General features: G+C 36.4%; 1 protein-coding gene across 9 annotated transcripts in view; it reads left to right on the top strand.

The window, feature by feature from the left end:
* Positions 1 to 6,089, top strand: part of SYT14 (synaptotagmin 14) — an 86,834-nt gene extending 80,745 nt beyond the window's left edge. For 6 of the 9 annotated variants that reach the window (XM_087883212.1, XM_060692513.2, XM_087883209.1 and 3 more), the window contains one exon: positions 2,950 to 6,089. In XM_087883212.1, coding sequence (XP_087739338.1) covers positions 2,950 to 3,263 — 314 coding nt within the window. In that variant the 3' untranslated portion in view covers positions 3,264 to 6,089. Of the gene's footprint in view, positions 1 to 1,598; positions 1,656 to 2,949 lie in introns of all 9 variants that reach the window. The other 3 variants (XM_087883211.1, XM_087883208.1, XM_034427725.3) reach the window with 1 other exon arrangement.
* Positions 6,090 to 16,604: the final 10,515 nt, after the last annotated feature.

The following is a 16,604-nucleotide window of genomic DNA, read 5'->3' as shown; positions in this document are numbered from 1 at the left end:
ACTTCATAATAGAATAGAATAGAATAGAATTTTTTATTGGCCAAGTGTGATTGGACACACAAGGAATTTGTCTTGGTGCATATGCTCTCAGTGTACATAATCGCTTTTGGTTAGATATTTCTCAGATTGTTTCAATCACAGATTTATCACTTTTCAGCAAATGCTGAAAATCTGTGTTTAGAAGCAGTCTAAACAGCAATAGACAGGCTTAGTGAGAGAGGAATTGTATCAGAAGTGTCTGAAAATTAATTATCTCTTTGTATACTTCATCATACAGGCATCCCTGGTCAACTATTATTCAGGCCAATCCAAGTTCCTTGAATCAGAGAGATGTGTAGAACATGTACAGAGGAAAGACATAGTGGCATTAGAAAACAACACAGAACTCGTTGTTACTCAAAGCTTATATGAGTACAATGCCCAGGGCCCACAAAAGTGTACATGTACCCATCTTAAGTGGCCATTAGTTCCTGAGCTGATAAAACTCCTAGAAGTCCTCTGACAGCACAACTGACAAAATGATTAGTAAAGTATATCAAACTGTGTCTGTACTAAAATTGCCTGTTGGCTGTTTAAAATACTAGTTTAATGCCAAAACTAGCAAAGGATGACTTTAAGCTGTCACATGTGTAGGTTGAAGACAAGATGAAAGCAATTGTCATGGCGGAGAAAAGAGATTGCTGGGGAATATCCACACCATTTTTAGATAAAGGTAGCAAATGACCTTTGTTGCAAAACCAATAAAAATCTATTTTGATATTCTTGATAGAACTAAGAAAAAATTGCTTATTTTGTTTATTTTCCATTTCATGTGGACTCACACTATAGTAGTATAGGGAATCTTGTGCACATAGGGCATTGTCTGTTTAATAATTATCATTGTTTATTTAGTGTTATCCCAATGTTACAATTTGAATTGGAAATTTGAACTTATGGGAAGCTTTTATGTGCACTGAAGAAACCATGTAGCTTTGAATTTTTTTTAAAAAACCTTTGATCTAATAAACTTGCATTTTAGCCTAAATCATTTTCTCAAATGAAAGATGCAGCAGAGTAGCATTAAATGAGTAAAGTAGCCAAAGTAAATTAATTTAACCAGATTTCATTATTTTGTTTACAGTACACACAGAATGCCATTCAGCAATCATTTATTTTACTGTAATTCTATTGACCTTCTCTACTCTGAGTTTGTTTAATTGATCCTTACTTAGAAAGCTGGAGTTTGCATGAAAAAGAGGAAGGTCTGCTAAAGAACATATTTGATTTCTAGTTGGTAGCCTGACTTTTTTGCATGAATCTCCATGCACTTGTGTTTTAAACCCAACAGAAATTACTATTAAGATACTACATTATTTGAAACAGTGTAATTTTTTTTGTTAAAGATTACACAGTGAACATAACAAAATTCATTCATTAATCTACCTACCCATTCTTTTGCTCAATTCTTTTCTCTAAAATTGATTTCTTAAGGTGCTGTTTTCTTTCACTCTGGTGAATAGTGTTTCCTCTTAAACTTTAACCTTTGATCCTGTGTCACCCAACTATTGACATCTGGTCATTATTTCTTTTACTGCTTTCCACCCCACCCCCGTTGTCAGATGGACTGTTCTGTTGTCTAAAACACTTGATAGGTGGACAGGTTTATATAATACGAGGTGAGTTCCTGTGGAGACTAATTAGATGTTGTCTTTTTCATGCAAAAGAAATCTGCCAGCTTCAAAGCTCTCCACCACTTTCTACCATGTTGGTTTCTGATGATGTACAGTAGTTATTTCACTGTTATATTGGAGACAGAGCTGATCTCTGACTATGGATGGTGGTATTTCAAAGATTTATAAAATAAACATGTGAATAAATGTCTGGACATTCAATTTCATTATTGCATTTCTTTTTTTTTTTAAAACAATCCAAATTTCTTTTTTTAAAAATTCAAATTCATGCCTATAACAAAATAAACAAAAGACAGAAAATCTTTCTGTTTTTAAATAAAAACAAATATTGAAGTACATACACAATTCAATAATTATGACTGTATTTTCTCAGACAAAGTGTTTCCACACAACAGTAACAATGAAAATTTTGAATATCAATGCTATTTCACTAAATTCATATTCATAGTCTAGTAGCCCCAGTGCGCATATGGAGCTTCAGACAGAGGGGGGTTTCTTCCTTTTCCTCTCTGGGTATCGAATGTATCCTCTGTGCATCTAGGATTTTTTATTGTACTCTGAATATTTTAACTATTATATTCATTAAATCTATTTTATACTGCTTCCTGTACAAAAACATTGCAAAAATTTTGTACTTGAATAGTATGGTATGACATACTATTCATTAGAATTAGTACAAAAGAATTATGTACTAATTATTTATCGCACCACATATCTGCATGCAAAAATCATGCATGGCTTTATTCACATGAGTAAATATAAACTTTTATGTGGATAATTTTATATTTTGGCACTTTAATTGTACAAAGTCCAATAAAAAATCTTGACAAGAAACCACATCCATGCAGAGAGATTTTTAAGCAAACATTTCATCATGAACACTGTGATGTTATCACTGCACTCCACTCCCATTCTTTTACCTGTAATTTCTTTTTTCATGTCATTATACACCTATTTATATGATCTAAAAACTCTGATATGCTTTACAGTGCTGTGCCAGTTGTAGCTTGCTAATGCTATATGTATCTGCTTGGTGCAAATGAGCAAGGGATAATAGTAGGATTATGAGGTATACCTGTAAATCAATTTATTATGAGAGAATAGGTACAATTAAGTAAAAGTCATAATGAAATATTTTTTCTCTGTCACATTATCAAGTTTAGTCAATTGTTCAAATCCAATATGGTATACACCATAATCTTAAAGATAGTCTGATATATTTTGGCAGGTGAAATGTTTTGTCCAATACAACTCATGTATCAAATTGTCTATTTTGTAGATACATTTGTTAAGCTGACATTGCTGAATTCCATGGGTCAAGAGATGTCCAAATGCAAGACATCCATCCGAAGAGGACAGCCAAATCCAGTCTACAAGGAGACCTTTATTTTTCAAGTGGCACTCTTTCAGCTTTCCGATGTTACACTTATATTATCTGTGTATAACAAACGCAGCATGAAGCGAAAGGAAATGATAGGCTGGATTTCTTTAGGTTTGAACAGTTCTGGTGAAGAGGAGCTGAACCACTGGACTGAAATGAAAGAATCAAAAGGACAACAAATATGTAGGTGGCACTCTTTATTAGAATCTTAATGTAGAATTGAAGCTCCACTGAATGTCAACATACAATGAGATTGTTATTTTCGTACAGCTAAGAGACTCTTACAGAAATTACAAGTTTTTGTATTTCAAATTAACATTCCTCTTTAAAAAAATGCACAAAATGCTGTGAAGTATAAACATTCACATTTTCATTTAATATTACTGATATTTTTTTTAAGCATCAGATACAGAAGACAGCAACCACAAGTCTTTATCATGAAACATTTAGGATTCTCTCACCTATTCTTATTTTAGTTAACATGTAACTTTTATGTAAATCCTTTATTTGTATGAAATTCTCTGACTGTTTTTCCCCCGTTCCTTTTAGTAGTGTTAAGCTTCATGTTATAGATGATCTATCAAGAAACAGATCTAGAGGGGGAAAGAAGAATGGTTAAATGGCAGAAGAAAGCTCAAGGATAGGAGAGAAATATTGTAGGTTTGCAATAGTAGAAGTGTTATTTTTTTCAATTCTTAGTGATTTAATATTTCTGACAGTTTGAAGAGTTGCTATGCAAGGGAAGCTAGATGCTGACTACTTATGAGATTCTCTCTGGTGTCTGTTTTAAACATGATTTTTCCCCCAGAGAGCTGAAACTGTTTTGAAAGAGAATTACCATTTATGGTGTAAAGACGCATAACTTTCATTCTTGATAAATAGGCTTTTGTATTATTTCAAAAGCTGTAAAACGTGTTTGACCAGACTGTAAATCTCACCTCTTAAAAATTACTGGGATGGTGTCTTCAGTTTTAACATATCTACGATGCAGGATTATTCATTGTGTGCCTTCTTTGGATCTTAATGAAATAGGACCCAGTGTAAGCACTGAGCACTTTTCAATTTTCTGATTCCTCATTTGCCAGCTTGAAAGCACAGGATCCAAAGATTTGCACAAGGGAGCTTTGGATATGTGATTTTGAAAAGCAGAATTCTTTTCTTTGAAACTGTGCTTCCACATAGATGTTTCTAATGGTACTAATCAAAAGATATTGTATGACTGTTCCATCTTTCCTTAATAAAATTTCTATGCTCAGAAAAAAAAAAAGAAAGAGAAACTGAGGAAAAAAGCGTGGAGGTTTACAAGTAGAAGACAATAATATCTAATTTCTCCATAAAATTCCATGAATGCAGTAGGGCAAAGCAGTGTGATGTAGTGGGAGGTCTGCTCTTCAAAGGAAAAAGGTAAAACAATTCACTGGGCAGCCAGAAGTTCCTGGACATAAGTAAAGTAGTCCCTTTACCCATTTATAAGAGGCTTAAAGAAGCTGATGACAACTTGCAGGCAGTTTCTTCTCATGGATTTCTTAGTGAGAGATGCTTTAGTTTAAGTAAGAAAAAAGGAAAGATTTCACTGATAGATGCTTTTTAATTAAGGTATTTGGTCTTTATATGAATTATGACTATTGGCAGTTCAGAATCTGAGAAACACACAAATATTTTTTAAAACAGAAAGTTTTAGAAATTACCGTAGGTAATTTTAGATAATGAATTAATCCCAGAAGTTAATTCGCTTTCTTTCTCACACACACACATGCACACAAGCTTGAAAAAGACAGTTTTGTGAATTACAACAGTTGATATATCCAAGGAAGTATTATGAGCTTGTTTATTCAAGAATTCTTGCAATAAATGATTTCACTTCTTTCTTTTCAACAATTGCAAGATTTCAGTTATGTTGAAGGTTAAGATACTGCTTGCCATGAATATAGTATTGAGATCATGATAGAAGAAAGTATAACTTAAACACCCACGATGTCTATGGAGTCTATATTGGTTCTAAACATAGCCAGAACTGATGAATTCTATTCAAGTGCTAGCTTTGGCTCTAGAGAAGCTGAAAAAAAGAAGGATCAATGCATTTCCTTTTATACTTAAAGTAGACTGATTAAGTACATGTTTAATACTCCTACCCACAATAATATTGAATGCTGCTATGTTTGAGATCAAAGACGTTGCAGACTTGCATGAATGGATTCAAGTCCGTCACGTGAAGGTTGTGTAACGTTCCCAGTTTCAAAATTTTTAACAACCTCCTTAAAATTTCTCAGCCGTAGTCTTAAAATTGTTATTCAGTGCCTTTCATGTTTCACCACTTAAATTTGTAACTATAATGTGATGCTGAATTGATTGATTTTAAAAGTTTATCAAATGATTTTTCCTGTGTTGCATGAAATGTATAGCACAAGAAATGTAACTTTGTTAATAAATACTGTTCAGGATCTTTTGCAAACTTAAATATAAATAATGTTACAATTTATTGTATTATTTCCAGTTCTAAATCTTGTTAATTTGCCTTCATACAAGCCTTGTTTCGTATTTTGAAAATCCTTACTAGGTTGCATTTCAGTTAAAATTTAAGCATTTGGATTTTATTTATGGATTTTAGCTTCAATTCCAAACTTGCTTACCATAAAATATTTACTTCTGAAATGCATGTTTAGAATTATGACTTGCAACATCACAGTGCCTTGAAGAATGGATAAAGTATTTTTACAGAAGAATGAAATGATGAAAAACTGTGATTATGATCCAGGAAATTCCTGATTCTGAAAGTTTCTTAGTCTGAATTGTTCCTCTATATTTTTATTTTTAAAATATAGTCTATCATAGACACAACTATTGAACTGTTTTGTTGGAAAGCAAGATAGATGTGGAGCAATTAAAAATATATATTTGTTTTTCTGCCACTGTCATGTCAATACTTTTGTCTTAATTTTGAAATGGTATACACCTTGCTTGGAAATTACAATGTATACATAAATAATGTTTGATGGTCTTGTAAACATAATAAACCTTTGATTTGGCATAAAACATTGGATGGGTGCCGGGAATGGAAAACATCTGTTATTTTCTATAGGATTATTCTATAAAACAGCTTAAAGTTTACCACAAGATATTGGGCAGGCCTAGTGAATTCAAAACTCAAAAAATGACATAAAATCAAAGCAGTACAACATTGTATAAATGTGATCTTTTTTGTTTCTTTTATTACTGAGGTTTATTTGTTATGGATTTCTACAAACACGTTTCCCTTTCTGTTAGATCAGAGACTTCTGCCAGTAAGGAGGTTTTGTATACAAACTGCTCTTTTTTAGTAGTATCATTTTCAACTGAATGGGTCATGAGATCTATTGAAAAAACACACATTTTATACATTTGATGTCCTAAAATATTTTTTACATATAGCTTTTTTGATATAGGTAAGCCATACTGACCCATCTGTATCACCTTCCCTGCATGTGTTTACTTCAACTTTCAGAATTGTGCAGCACAATCATTTAGCTGGGACTTCAGCTCTCAGAATTGTGCAGCTTGATTATTTAGTTGGTCATACATGTACTTTTGAAATACCACATCTATCACCCTGGAGATAGAGTCAGTCTTGCCTTTAACCACTTGGACTAGCCCTAATAGACAGTTGTGTACTTCCTAGTAAAACAGTCAGTCTGCAAAACACTTAATTCACAACTAGCTGTTTCTTAGTTCAAGACTGAACCTTTTGACGCCGCTTTCAGAGTACTGGTCATTGGGGCAAATGCATAAGAGAAAAATATATGATTTATATCTATATATGATTTCCAGGATCAGAATTGGGTTGCACTAACACACAAATTTGGTGAGTTTGATTAAAGGTATCTTGTTTAGCTGCCATCATAAAGTTGCTCCTTTGAATTTGGTCTCACAGACCCTCACATAGGCATACCCCATGCTAACATTTAGTTCACATAAGTATTTTAAATACCTACGTATTCTGGTTTATCTTTCTCCATTTCGATATCTTTCATGCTATTGGATTACAACTTCCATCTCATTTTATTATTGGATATGCTAACTAGAGATGCTGGGAATTGAAATACTATACATGTAATAGCACCTATTGGTGGAGGTTAAATTGCTTTGTCCAATTGATAAAATATTAATTACATGGCAGGAGAAGCAGCAAATAAAAATGAACAGGAAAATCACTCTTAAAAATAACATATGCGTTCTTTGGTAGAGTTTGACAGCTTCCGAAAGTAGATTTCTTGACCTCTTTATAGAATTATAGAATTTCTAGATTTGTAGTATGGCAAAAGAGCTAGTCAAATGGAAGTAGAATTGTGGCCATATCCACACAATAGCATCGTATGGATCAGACCATTTTATAATTTAAAGAGATCTTTTAGAAAGTCATTGAAAGCTCATGTACAACACTCATTAATTTCAGATTTTTATACAAGTCTTTGGGATTGACACATTTTAATGTACCAGTTTTGGATTATTTTGAAACTTTAGATATATGGTTGACTTTGCTTTAAATTTAACTATTTTTTAAAATTATCCTATTTTTCAATCCTGCCATGGGTCCAGGCAGCCTCTCAATGTGTCATTTGGTCCCCTAAACAAGTAACGTTTGTGCCACCAAAAATCTTGAGTTAAAATAGTTGATTTCTGGTGGCACTTTTTTTTAAATTGCTGCCATAAAATTAAGGTTATGTATGAAAGAATGAGACAAACCTCTTCCATTCCGACAAAAAAAGCTATCTTCTAGCAAAAGAAGAAAATGTCTTTAATTTATGACATTGAAGTTGGGGTTTGGGGTTGCTTCATATGAGATTAAAGGTATAAATGGAAGTGGTTTGCCTCACAGATTCAATTTCTGTCTTCAAAACACAAAGTTTAAAAAAGCCCCTCGCCCCCAATAATTTCAGCATGTTGCTGCTAATTGAAAGACTGGAAAGCCAAGTTATGGCACTCAACCCCTTGAATATGATCTATCGTTCTTCTAGTTTTAGTGATTTTTGCTATATGCCAATTTGCCTGTTAGAAAGACCATTTGTTTACTAGGAAAGGGAAGTTTTATATGCAGAAGACCCCAGATTCAAACCTTGGTACTCCAATTAAAAGGATCACAGATAGCAGAGAAATCAGGAAATGTCCTCTGACTGATCTAAGAGAGCTAATCTGGGTAGGTTCACATTTTGGTTCAACATCAACCTCACTTTCTCAAATTCATTAAGAAATGTATTTATTTACACATTGTTTAGCCTACCCAACTCAAAAACTATTTAAAAATTATAAAAGTAACAATAAAATAGCTTAAAGGTATAAGAACAACAGTAGTGATAAATCATCCGTTGAAAAAAGTCACGTCTTTCCCAAGATGGACTCTGATAAAACATAACCAGAGTTGAAACCTGGTGAAATAAAATTGCCTTTAAAGATATTCTCAAAAGCACGAAGGAGGGAGACTTATAAATGGGTGGGGTTAAGAAGTTCCAAAGGGTGGGGTTACTACAGAGAAAACTTTTTATATTGCCCATGACGTCTTCACTTGGGGGGGGCGGAGTCTTAAAAGCAGTGGTGAAATCTAAAATTTGTCGGTGCCGACAAATTTGGGTGTGGCTGTGGGCGTGGCTTGGTCATGTGACTGGGTGGGTGTGGCTAACTTGATGTCACGTATGTCACCCAGTGTTAGACCCAGGAGCTGCACATTCTGAAGCAAATTCTGCCCTTCTGAAGTCCCCAACGTTTTGAATTTCCCTCTGCCATCTGGCTTGACTGCCCAAGCGAACCTCGGAGCCTTCTCTTGCCCAGCTCTCCATTCCAGAGGGCCCCGAATCGCCTCCCTGCCAATCCTCTGTACAAACCGCCCATCCCATTTCTGCAAAGGCAGAGCCCCCCCTGCAGGGCGATCCAAAGGGGAGGGAGATGCTGCAGAAAACGCCGCCTTCCACCCATGCCTCCGGTGCCGGCTCCGCAGGGCTTGGGGCTCCAAAGCAGCCCACTGGATTCCCACCCAGCCACCTGCCTACTCTCTTTGACCATTGGTGCCATTCTGGGAACTCTGTCACTGCGTTATTTTATTTCCCAGCTGAGCTTCATCATTTCTGGACTGTCAGACTCTCCGTAGCTTTGCCAACTTCTTATCAGTAAGCTACGTGTTTCCGCATCCACCCACATTCCTTCACTTGCTTAACACTCACTCTTTTCCTTTGTTCTCTTGCCAAAGGTCCGGCTCAGATAGCCGGCAAGAATTACTTGCCAAAATGTAACAATTAACTTTTCTTAGTTAGTGAGGTATTTTATTTTCTTTATAACAAATAAATGAGTTTTATTAGAAACCTTCCTTCGCGTTTCTTTTCAGATTATTGCAACAAGGAATAAGCCTCGATTCATCTCCTCCTCTAAACCAGGGTAATTAGTCCCAGAGCCAAACATGGGATTAATAAATGCCCTGACAAACTCGGTTCACGGAGTCCGGTGCTTCGGGGGAAGGAGGCTCAGCCATGCCGCTGCTTCCTAGCAGCGAAGAAGTAGAGTCAGAGGGGCAGAAGCCCCCCATGTGGGGAGAGGGCAAGGCCCAGCTGCACCACCACGGAAACTGCGGCGCTTTCCCTTTGACCTGGGTGGCGCCACTTACCCAGGCAGGCCAATGTGGGTAGCCCTTCATCTTGGTGCTCCCTTGCCCTCTGCTGCCATTCTTGCCACTGTCTCTCCCCGCCTGGCTGCAGACATCTGCCTGCCTGAAGCAACCTCCCGAAGCAACCCCATCGCCGTTCACTTTCATTTTGTGGCGGGAAAAGGAAGAAAGTAAACTGGCAACGTGATGGTGGTCCGGGAGGGCAGGCGGGCCATGGACGTGCATGTGTTGCGCCACTGTCGTTTGCTTTCTTCCTTCTGAGCCTCCTTCCCCCAGAGCACTGGACTCTGCGGGCTGAGTTCCCAGAGTGGCGCCGGTGGTCAAAGAGAGCAGGCAGGTGGCCAGGTGGGAATCCAGTGGGCTACTTCGGAGCCCCAAGCCCCACAGAGCTTGCACCGGAGGCACAGGTGGAAGGCGGCTTTTTCTGCAGCATCCCCCTCCCCTCTTTGGATCGCCCTGCAGGGGAGGCCTCTGCCTTTGCAGAAGTGAGGCGGGGTGAGCGAGTGGTGACTGAGGGACCGGTTTGGGGGCGTGGCCAGCCAGCGGTTGCTACCAGTTCAGCAAACCAGGCCACATGTTCCCTACTGGTTCTCCCGAACTGGTCCGAACTGGTAGCATTTCACCCCTGCTTAAAAGACTTTCCTTTTAAGATATTCTCACTGGATAGGCACGTTCAATTCTGGCAATTTGCCATTGCTCTTGATTTCCTTTAACAAAGGAAAATGCACACTGTTACCTGGAAAAGTAATAAATTATTTCATGCTAATATGGTACATTACTCTTATTTTTGCAGTTGGGTGTTTCATAAAAATGAAAAAGTGAAACTGAAATTAATAAAACATTACTAATATTGCTGAGATACAGTGCTATTATTTTTTACATGAAGCGTTATAAAACTTCCTATCTTCATAATCATTTAATCTATAGAAGGGTGGAATAACTATGTTTATATCCATGCAAATACTTAAAGGAGTTTCATTCAAAGATTGACTGTAAAAAACTTTTAGGAGAGAGACAATTCATAGATTTTGTCCAGAGAAAGTTAAATTCAGAATGTGCAGAAAACTATTTTTGATTAAGGAATTTAAGTACTGTATACGGGCAGTGCTTGTTTCTATGTTGCTGGAACAACCGTCTAGGACCCTGTTCTGTGTTTATAGTCCCACTTTTTAATATTCTGTAGTATTCCTTTCATTTCTATGCTACAGTAGGGATATACATTATGACAAAATGTGATCAAGTGAATTTGTAATTGAGAACCTTTCTACACTTCTTAAAATGCTGAAGCACTTTTTTTCTTAGCTGAGCACATTGATTTCTCGTTCAGTTGAAACTCAGATAGAAGTCTGAAAATATATTTTGCAGCACTAATACTGAATTTGTGAGATGGGCTGTTCCTCTTCATGAGAACTTTTGCTTCATCCCCCACTGTTTGGCTCCTCTGCTCTTATTTCTGCCTGCTGAAATTAAGGTGTTGCCTCACCTCTCTTTTATTATTCTTTTTACCTTGAGTAATCAAGGTTTTTCCCTCTGAGCAAAAGAAAGACAAAGCCTGGGGGCAGGAGGCTGGTTGGGTGCCCTTTTGAGGGGTCCATTGGTAGGATTGGTCAGTACAGAGGCAGGATTCAGCATTGCCAGAACAACAATGATGAGGATAGTTGAAATAATGGTTCTAGGGTTGAAGGTAAAATCAGTGATTAGAAATAACTTGAATTCAAATGTTGGAATGTAAATAAACCCAAGTATATCAGCTCATTCCTTTGTTGCTCTTTGACTTACTGGTGTTATCCCTACCTGTAGGGAAACATGACCCATGTAGGAAAACATGGTCAGTCTGTTTCAGGCAATTGATGGACCCAGTGGGTTTCCAGAGACAGTTTGGGATTTTCTCTGAGGAACTGATGGGTGGGCTTGGCTGAGTCCTTATTTTTTGCCTAGAATGAATGAGTACTAGGGTCACAGTTTCCAATATCCCCTTGTGGCTTCTTCCCATAACATGGTCACAGAGTGCATCTTGCTTTACGGACGAGCTCTGAAAGATGAAGATATCTGTTAGATGGAAAAGCCATAGTTTGTTACTCTTTCCATGGCCAGGAATTTACAATGGGGTGCTGCATAGATTTTGTATGGACTCTGTAAAGGAACAACTTCTCAGGAATTTCTCAGGCACTCTGATATTCATGCAGACCAGGTTTTTATAGGTATAAAAAATGAAATTAGGATCCAAACCTGGTTTGAAAAGGAGTTAGAAGCCAGCATAATAAAACTGAAAGAAAACCCTAAAGCAAGATAGCATCCTAAAGCTCCAAAATCACAATAGTGGTCAAAGTCAAGAAGGCAGGAATGCACAAGTCAGGGTTAAATGGATTAAGGTAAAACAGTTTTCAACACCAACTATGTACAGACTTTGGGCGTATAACTCAGTCCATTTATTAGAGAATAAGTATCTGTTAGGCAGAAATTAGGGTCATATACTCAAATTCATTGCAGTAGGTATTTACTTATTAAGCATTTATTTTCTTCTTTTCGTTCAGGGAGTAGGAACAAGTGAGCAATCCTATTTGGATAGCACATGCACTTTCTTTATATATGAAGCCATCCTTGTCCTCTATGAAAGGCAAGTATATAATTAAATTCTTTTTAATATATATGGATTCAATAAGTTTTAGAGATATTTTTCTCTTAAGATATGTCATCTGCTACAAACTGATGGGCAGAATTACATAGCAGATGATACAGCTTTCTATTCATGTAGAGATAAGGCTGCAGCCTCATGGTAAGAATGAAATCATGCTTCTTTGAGAAGGAAAAAAAAGACTGGAACTCAGCCAGAGGCTTGGCTTCCTTGGCTGAATCCTGTGAATCTATGACATAAAGCCAAACTTTTTCTCCCCTAGACAACTTTTCTTCTATCTCCCTTGAATTCAGTTGTGTGTGTGTGTGTGTGTGTGTGTGTGCGCGCGAGCATGTGCATACACATGTACATTTGCATGATGAAAAGGACTAATCCACTAAATGTTGTACTAGCATGCCTGTTTACACATTTTTGGCATAACCTGCAACACAAGAAGAATCAAGTCCTTCAGTTTATCAACTGTCTGTGTGTGGTCACTTGGAGGCAAATATTACTTGCCACAGGAAAGGCCCTATTGACTAGCTTGGGCGTGGTCAAGACAAAGAGCTTTGCAAGCATAAAATCTGATAATAGATAGTTTTTCTTTCATGTAAATCCCTTCCTTTTTAATTATATATAATCTATTTCTGCAAATTTTCTCAGAACACACATTTTAAATGTTCATTCACATTTTAGTGAAGTAAGATCCACACGGTAAATGCCACAATACAAAAAAGTTGTTTTATGAAGAAAAATCAAGAATAAAATGATATAGGAACACAAACAGTGGTGGGTTCCTCCCGGTTCGGTCTGGTTCCGCCGAGCCGGTAGCGGTGACAATATGATGTCACCGAACCGGTTCTGCCCCCCCACCCGCATTATTTTTACCTTTTATTTGGCCCCACCCCCAATCTATTGCTACTTCCTGAGTCCCAGCTGATGGCTAGAAGGAAAAAAACTGTTTAAACTCTTGCTGCAGGGCTTCAAAGGGCTGCCCTACAGCTGATCAGTGTTAAAAGAAAACAAATGAGTAGACCAGTGCCTGCAAAAATACATGAGTAGACCAGTGCCTGCAAAAATACATGAGTAGATCAGTGCCTGCAAAAATACATGAGTAGATCAGTGCCTGCAAAAATAATTGGGTAGATTGGTACAACTCTGCAAGCAGTTAAAAGCCTGGTAGACCAGTACCTCTGCTAAATCCTAAATAATTGTCACATGACCATAAGCCACACCCACAAAATAAGCCATGCCCACAGAACCGGTAGTAAAAAAATTTAGAACCCATCCCTGTTAACACAAACCTATATAGGGACACAAGAGTTTGTAAACCATATTCCACAGCTTGACAATCAAAGGCCTTTCTATAATCGGTGGAGTACATATTGATTTCTTTAGTAGTCTTTGGATTTCTCAATCATACAGGTGCATCAACAGCAATTTTTCTTGTTCTTTAGCCTTGTCTAAAACCAGCTTAACATCTGGTATCTCTCTTTCCATGTAACTTCTGTTAAGCGTTAAACATTATTGTACTGGTATGTGAAATTAAGGATATTGTATGATAGTGTATGTGCTCTGTTAAGTCTCCTTTCATTGATATTGATGTATAAACTGTCTTCTTCCTATTTTTGAGCACAAACCATTTGCTGATATAATTTGGTTAAAACTTTTACTAATTCTTTTTTGTTGCTAGCCATATTTTTGTAGGTATTCCATTAGTTCCTGTGGCCTTCTGATTTAGTAATAGCTGGAATATTGATCTAATAACATTTTCTAGTACTAGAGTTTCTTGTAAATAGAGAGGTCTTCCCTATTCACAATATGTTGACATTTCTGTAGTTCAGAATTTCAATATATTCCTTTGATCTTCTATGAATCAATTATTCTCTGTCTGTTGATATCTTTTAGCATACCAATTCAAAGTTGGAGCCTCCTTCTGATTTCAGAAACATTTTGAAAAATATTACTTGTTTTTCCATGTTTGTTTCTATCTTTCCTTCTTTCTTCACTTAAGTACCATCCCTCAAGCAAAGGTTTGGAGTTACTTTTCCGAAGCAATTACAGACCCTAATATCAAATAAACATCAGCAGTTGTAGCTAGTTAGCTAGTGCAGTCATGTGGCTTGGTCTTTTGCCAGGCATTTAGAAATACTTAAAATCCACCACCAAAGATTCTCTCCTCTTCATTCCACTTGGCAGTAAGTCATGCCAACTTTGATAATAACTTTATTGCCTCTACCAACTTTCTGAGCTTTAATGCATCTTCTTCATTATGGCCTAAAGTGAAAAGGGAAGACACATTCCATATTGTTCTTGAAAGGGAACATAGGCCAATAGTATGTAATAACTTCGGCTGGAATTTTGCCAGGGCATTTGGATTAATTACCTTCATGTAGAAAATATGGCCTCAGGTCTTTAATTAACTGAGGTAATTATCATCTCTTTTATATCTTATCTAACAGATGGCATCTACCAAAAGGAAAAAAAAAATAAAACCAAAAAGATTTTCCTTACTATTCCTCCCTTACCAGAGGCACTGCAGCTTTTATAGCACCAAGATGATACATGTAGCTGAGAGAAATTAGGGAGGCTCTCCTTACAGTGGCTGCTCATAAGAGTCTATAGATTCTCTTAGCTGCATGTGGGGCTTTTTACAATAGAATGACTGAATAAAGGAGCACCACTTTTAATCCAACTGATTCATATATTCCCAGAATTGTTATTATATAGCTTTTGAAATTTATGTGCCAAGATTAAATTACACAGGATGCCACTAAGAAAATAATGATCAGTTATGTTTGAGCTTAGTAGCTTTCTTCCCTCAATTTCTATGTGGAACAGCATTCAATTTTTCATAAAAGGTTATATTTGAGCTTAGGGCATGAAATTGCCAAAGTGGACAGGACCCCTATTTTTAATGCATGATATACCTGCTGAAACTTCTCTCTATACAGCTATTAAAGTAAGAGCCTATCTGGCCACAACCTTTCTCCATATTAAATACTGTACATAAAATGGATTTATTTAGTTATTGCCAAAAGGACTGCAATACCAGGAAATATTTTATATTTGATTGTGAAACATATTAGGTCAAATATTATTTATTTGTTTATGTCAGGAAATCAATCCTACAGTTTCTGAGTTCAATTTCATTGCAAAAAAATACACTAACTTCCTATTTATTGCAAGCTTCATTTTTCATAAAGTACAGCTGATACTTTATAACAGCTTTATTACAGATACTGAACATGGTTGTTTGCACTTGTGTACTTGTACAATATCCATCCTCCTAAAATGGTCCAGTGGCACATTATTCTACTATTAGATGCTGACAATGAAATACTTTTGTCTCTGATTCCTGTCAACCTTAAAAAAAAGCCTTGGGAGCTCTGTTATTTCATTACCACAACAAGAATCTATAAGCTATTCCAAATCTAAAATCCTAGAGTATTTTCCCCAAACATCCAAAGTCACAGAACTAGTAAATAAATTTGAGCACATCATCAAACAAATCAAAAACCTTTAAATGCTTAGTTTCCCATTCATGTGACACCTGAAATATCCATCTGAATTATACATACTGAAAGATACCCAGTTATCTGCCTCAGCCATTCAAGCCTCCTATTTTAATCAAGGCACACATTCCTTTTTATAATCCAGTGAATTAGGGAGGCATCTGCCTGAGCCATCTTCAAATGCTATTTCATTGTTTTGGACTTTAAAAACTATTTCATCCATAACATTTCCTGCAAATTTCTATTGAGGTCATCTTCCTTTCTACACCTTGTGATGCAGGTGCAATAGAAACTACAGCCAATATTTTGTTATACTACCAGTATAAGAAACAGTTGCTTTCCCCTCTCTTCTTTAAGTTCCTAGGCATTATGATTTATTTTACTTACATTATTTATGAAAAAATTCTATTTCCTTATGTTATTGAGTTTTGTTATTTAGTATATATACTCCACTCACTATGAGTCTTAATTGTTAAGGCTCTTCAAGGCTCTTACTGTGGTCTTTTGTTTAGTTTTTATTTTGATCTATGACCGTAATAAATTCTTATCTGTCTAACCATCTATCACAGGGTTTGTTTTTATAAAACCGCTTTGTATATTGAATTCTTGCATATATGAAAACATTCTTAAGTATCCAACAATCACATCACAATCAGTTATATGAGTCCCACTCAAACATTCACATTTAATATATGAATATGTGTACAATAATTCCTAAACCTACAGAGATTTCTCAAATGACATCAGCTTTTGGAAAACATCTAGTCACATGATATCCACAACTAATAATGCCTTTACA

Source organism: Pantherophis guttatus, chromosome 1 (assembly GCF_059756535.1).
Source record: "Pantherophis guttatus breed Tessera chromosome 1, ASM5975653v1, whole genome shotgun sequence".
Taxonomy (NCBI): Eukaryota; Metazoa; Chordata; class Lepidosauria; order Squamata; family Colubridae; genus Pantherophis; species Pantherophis guttatus.
Note: the sequence above shows the minus strand (reverse complement) of the source record. Positions and strands in the feature narration are given on the sequence as shown.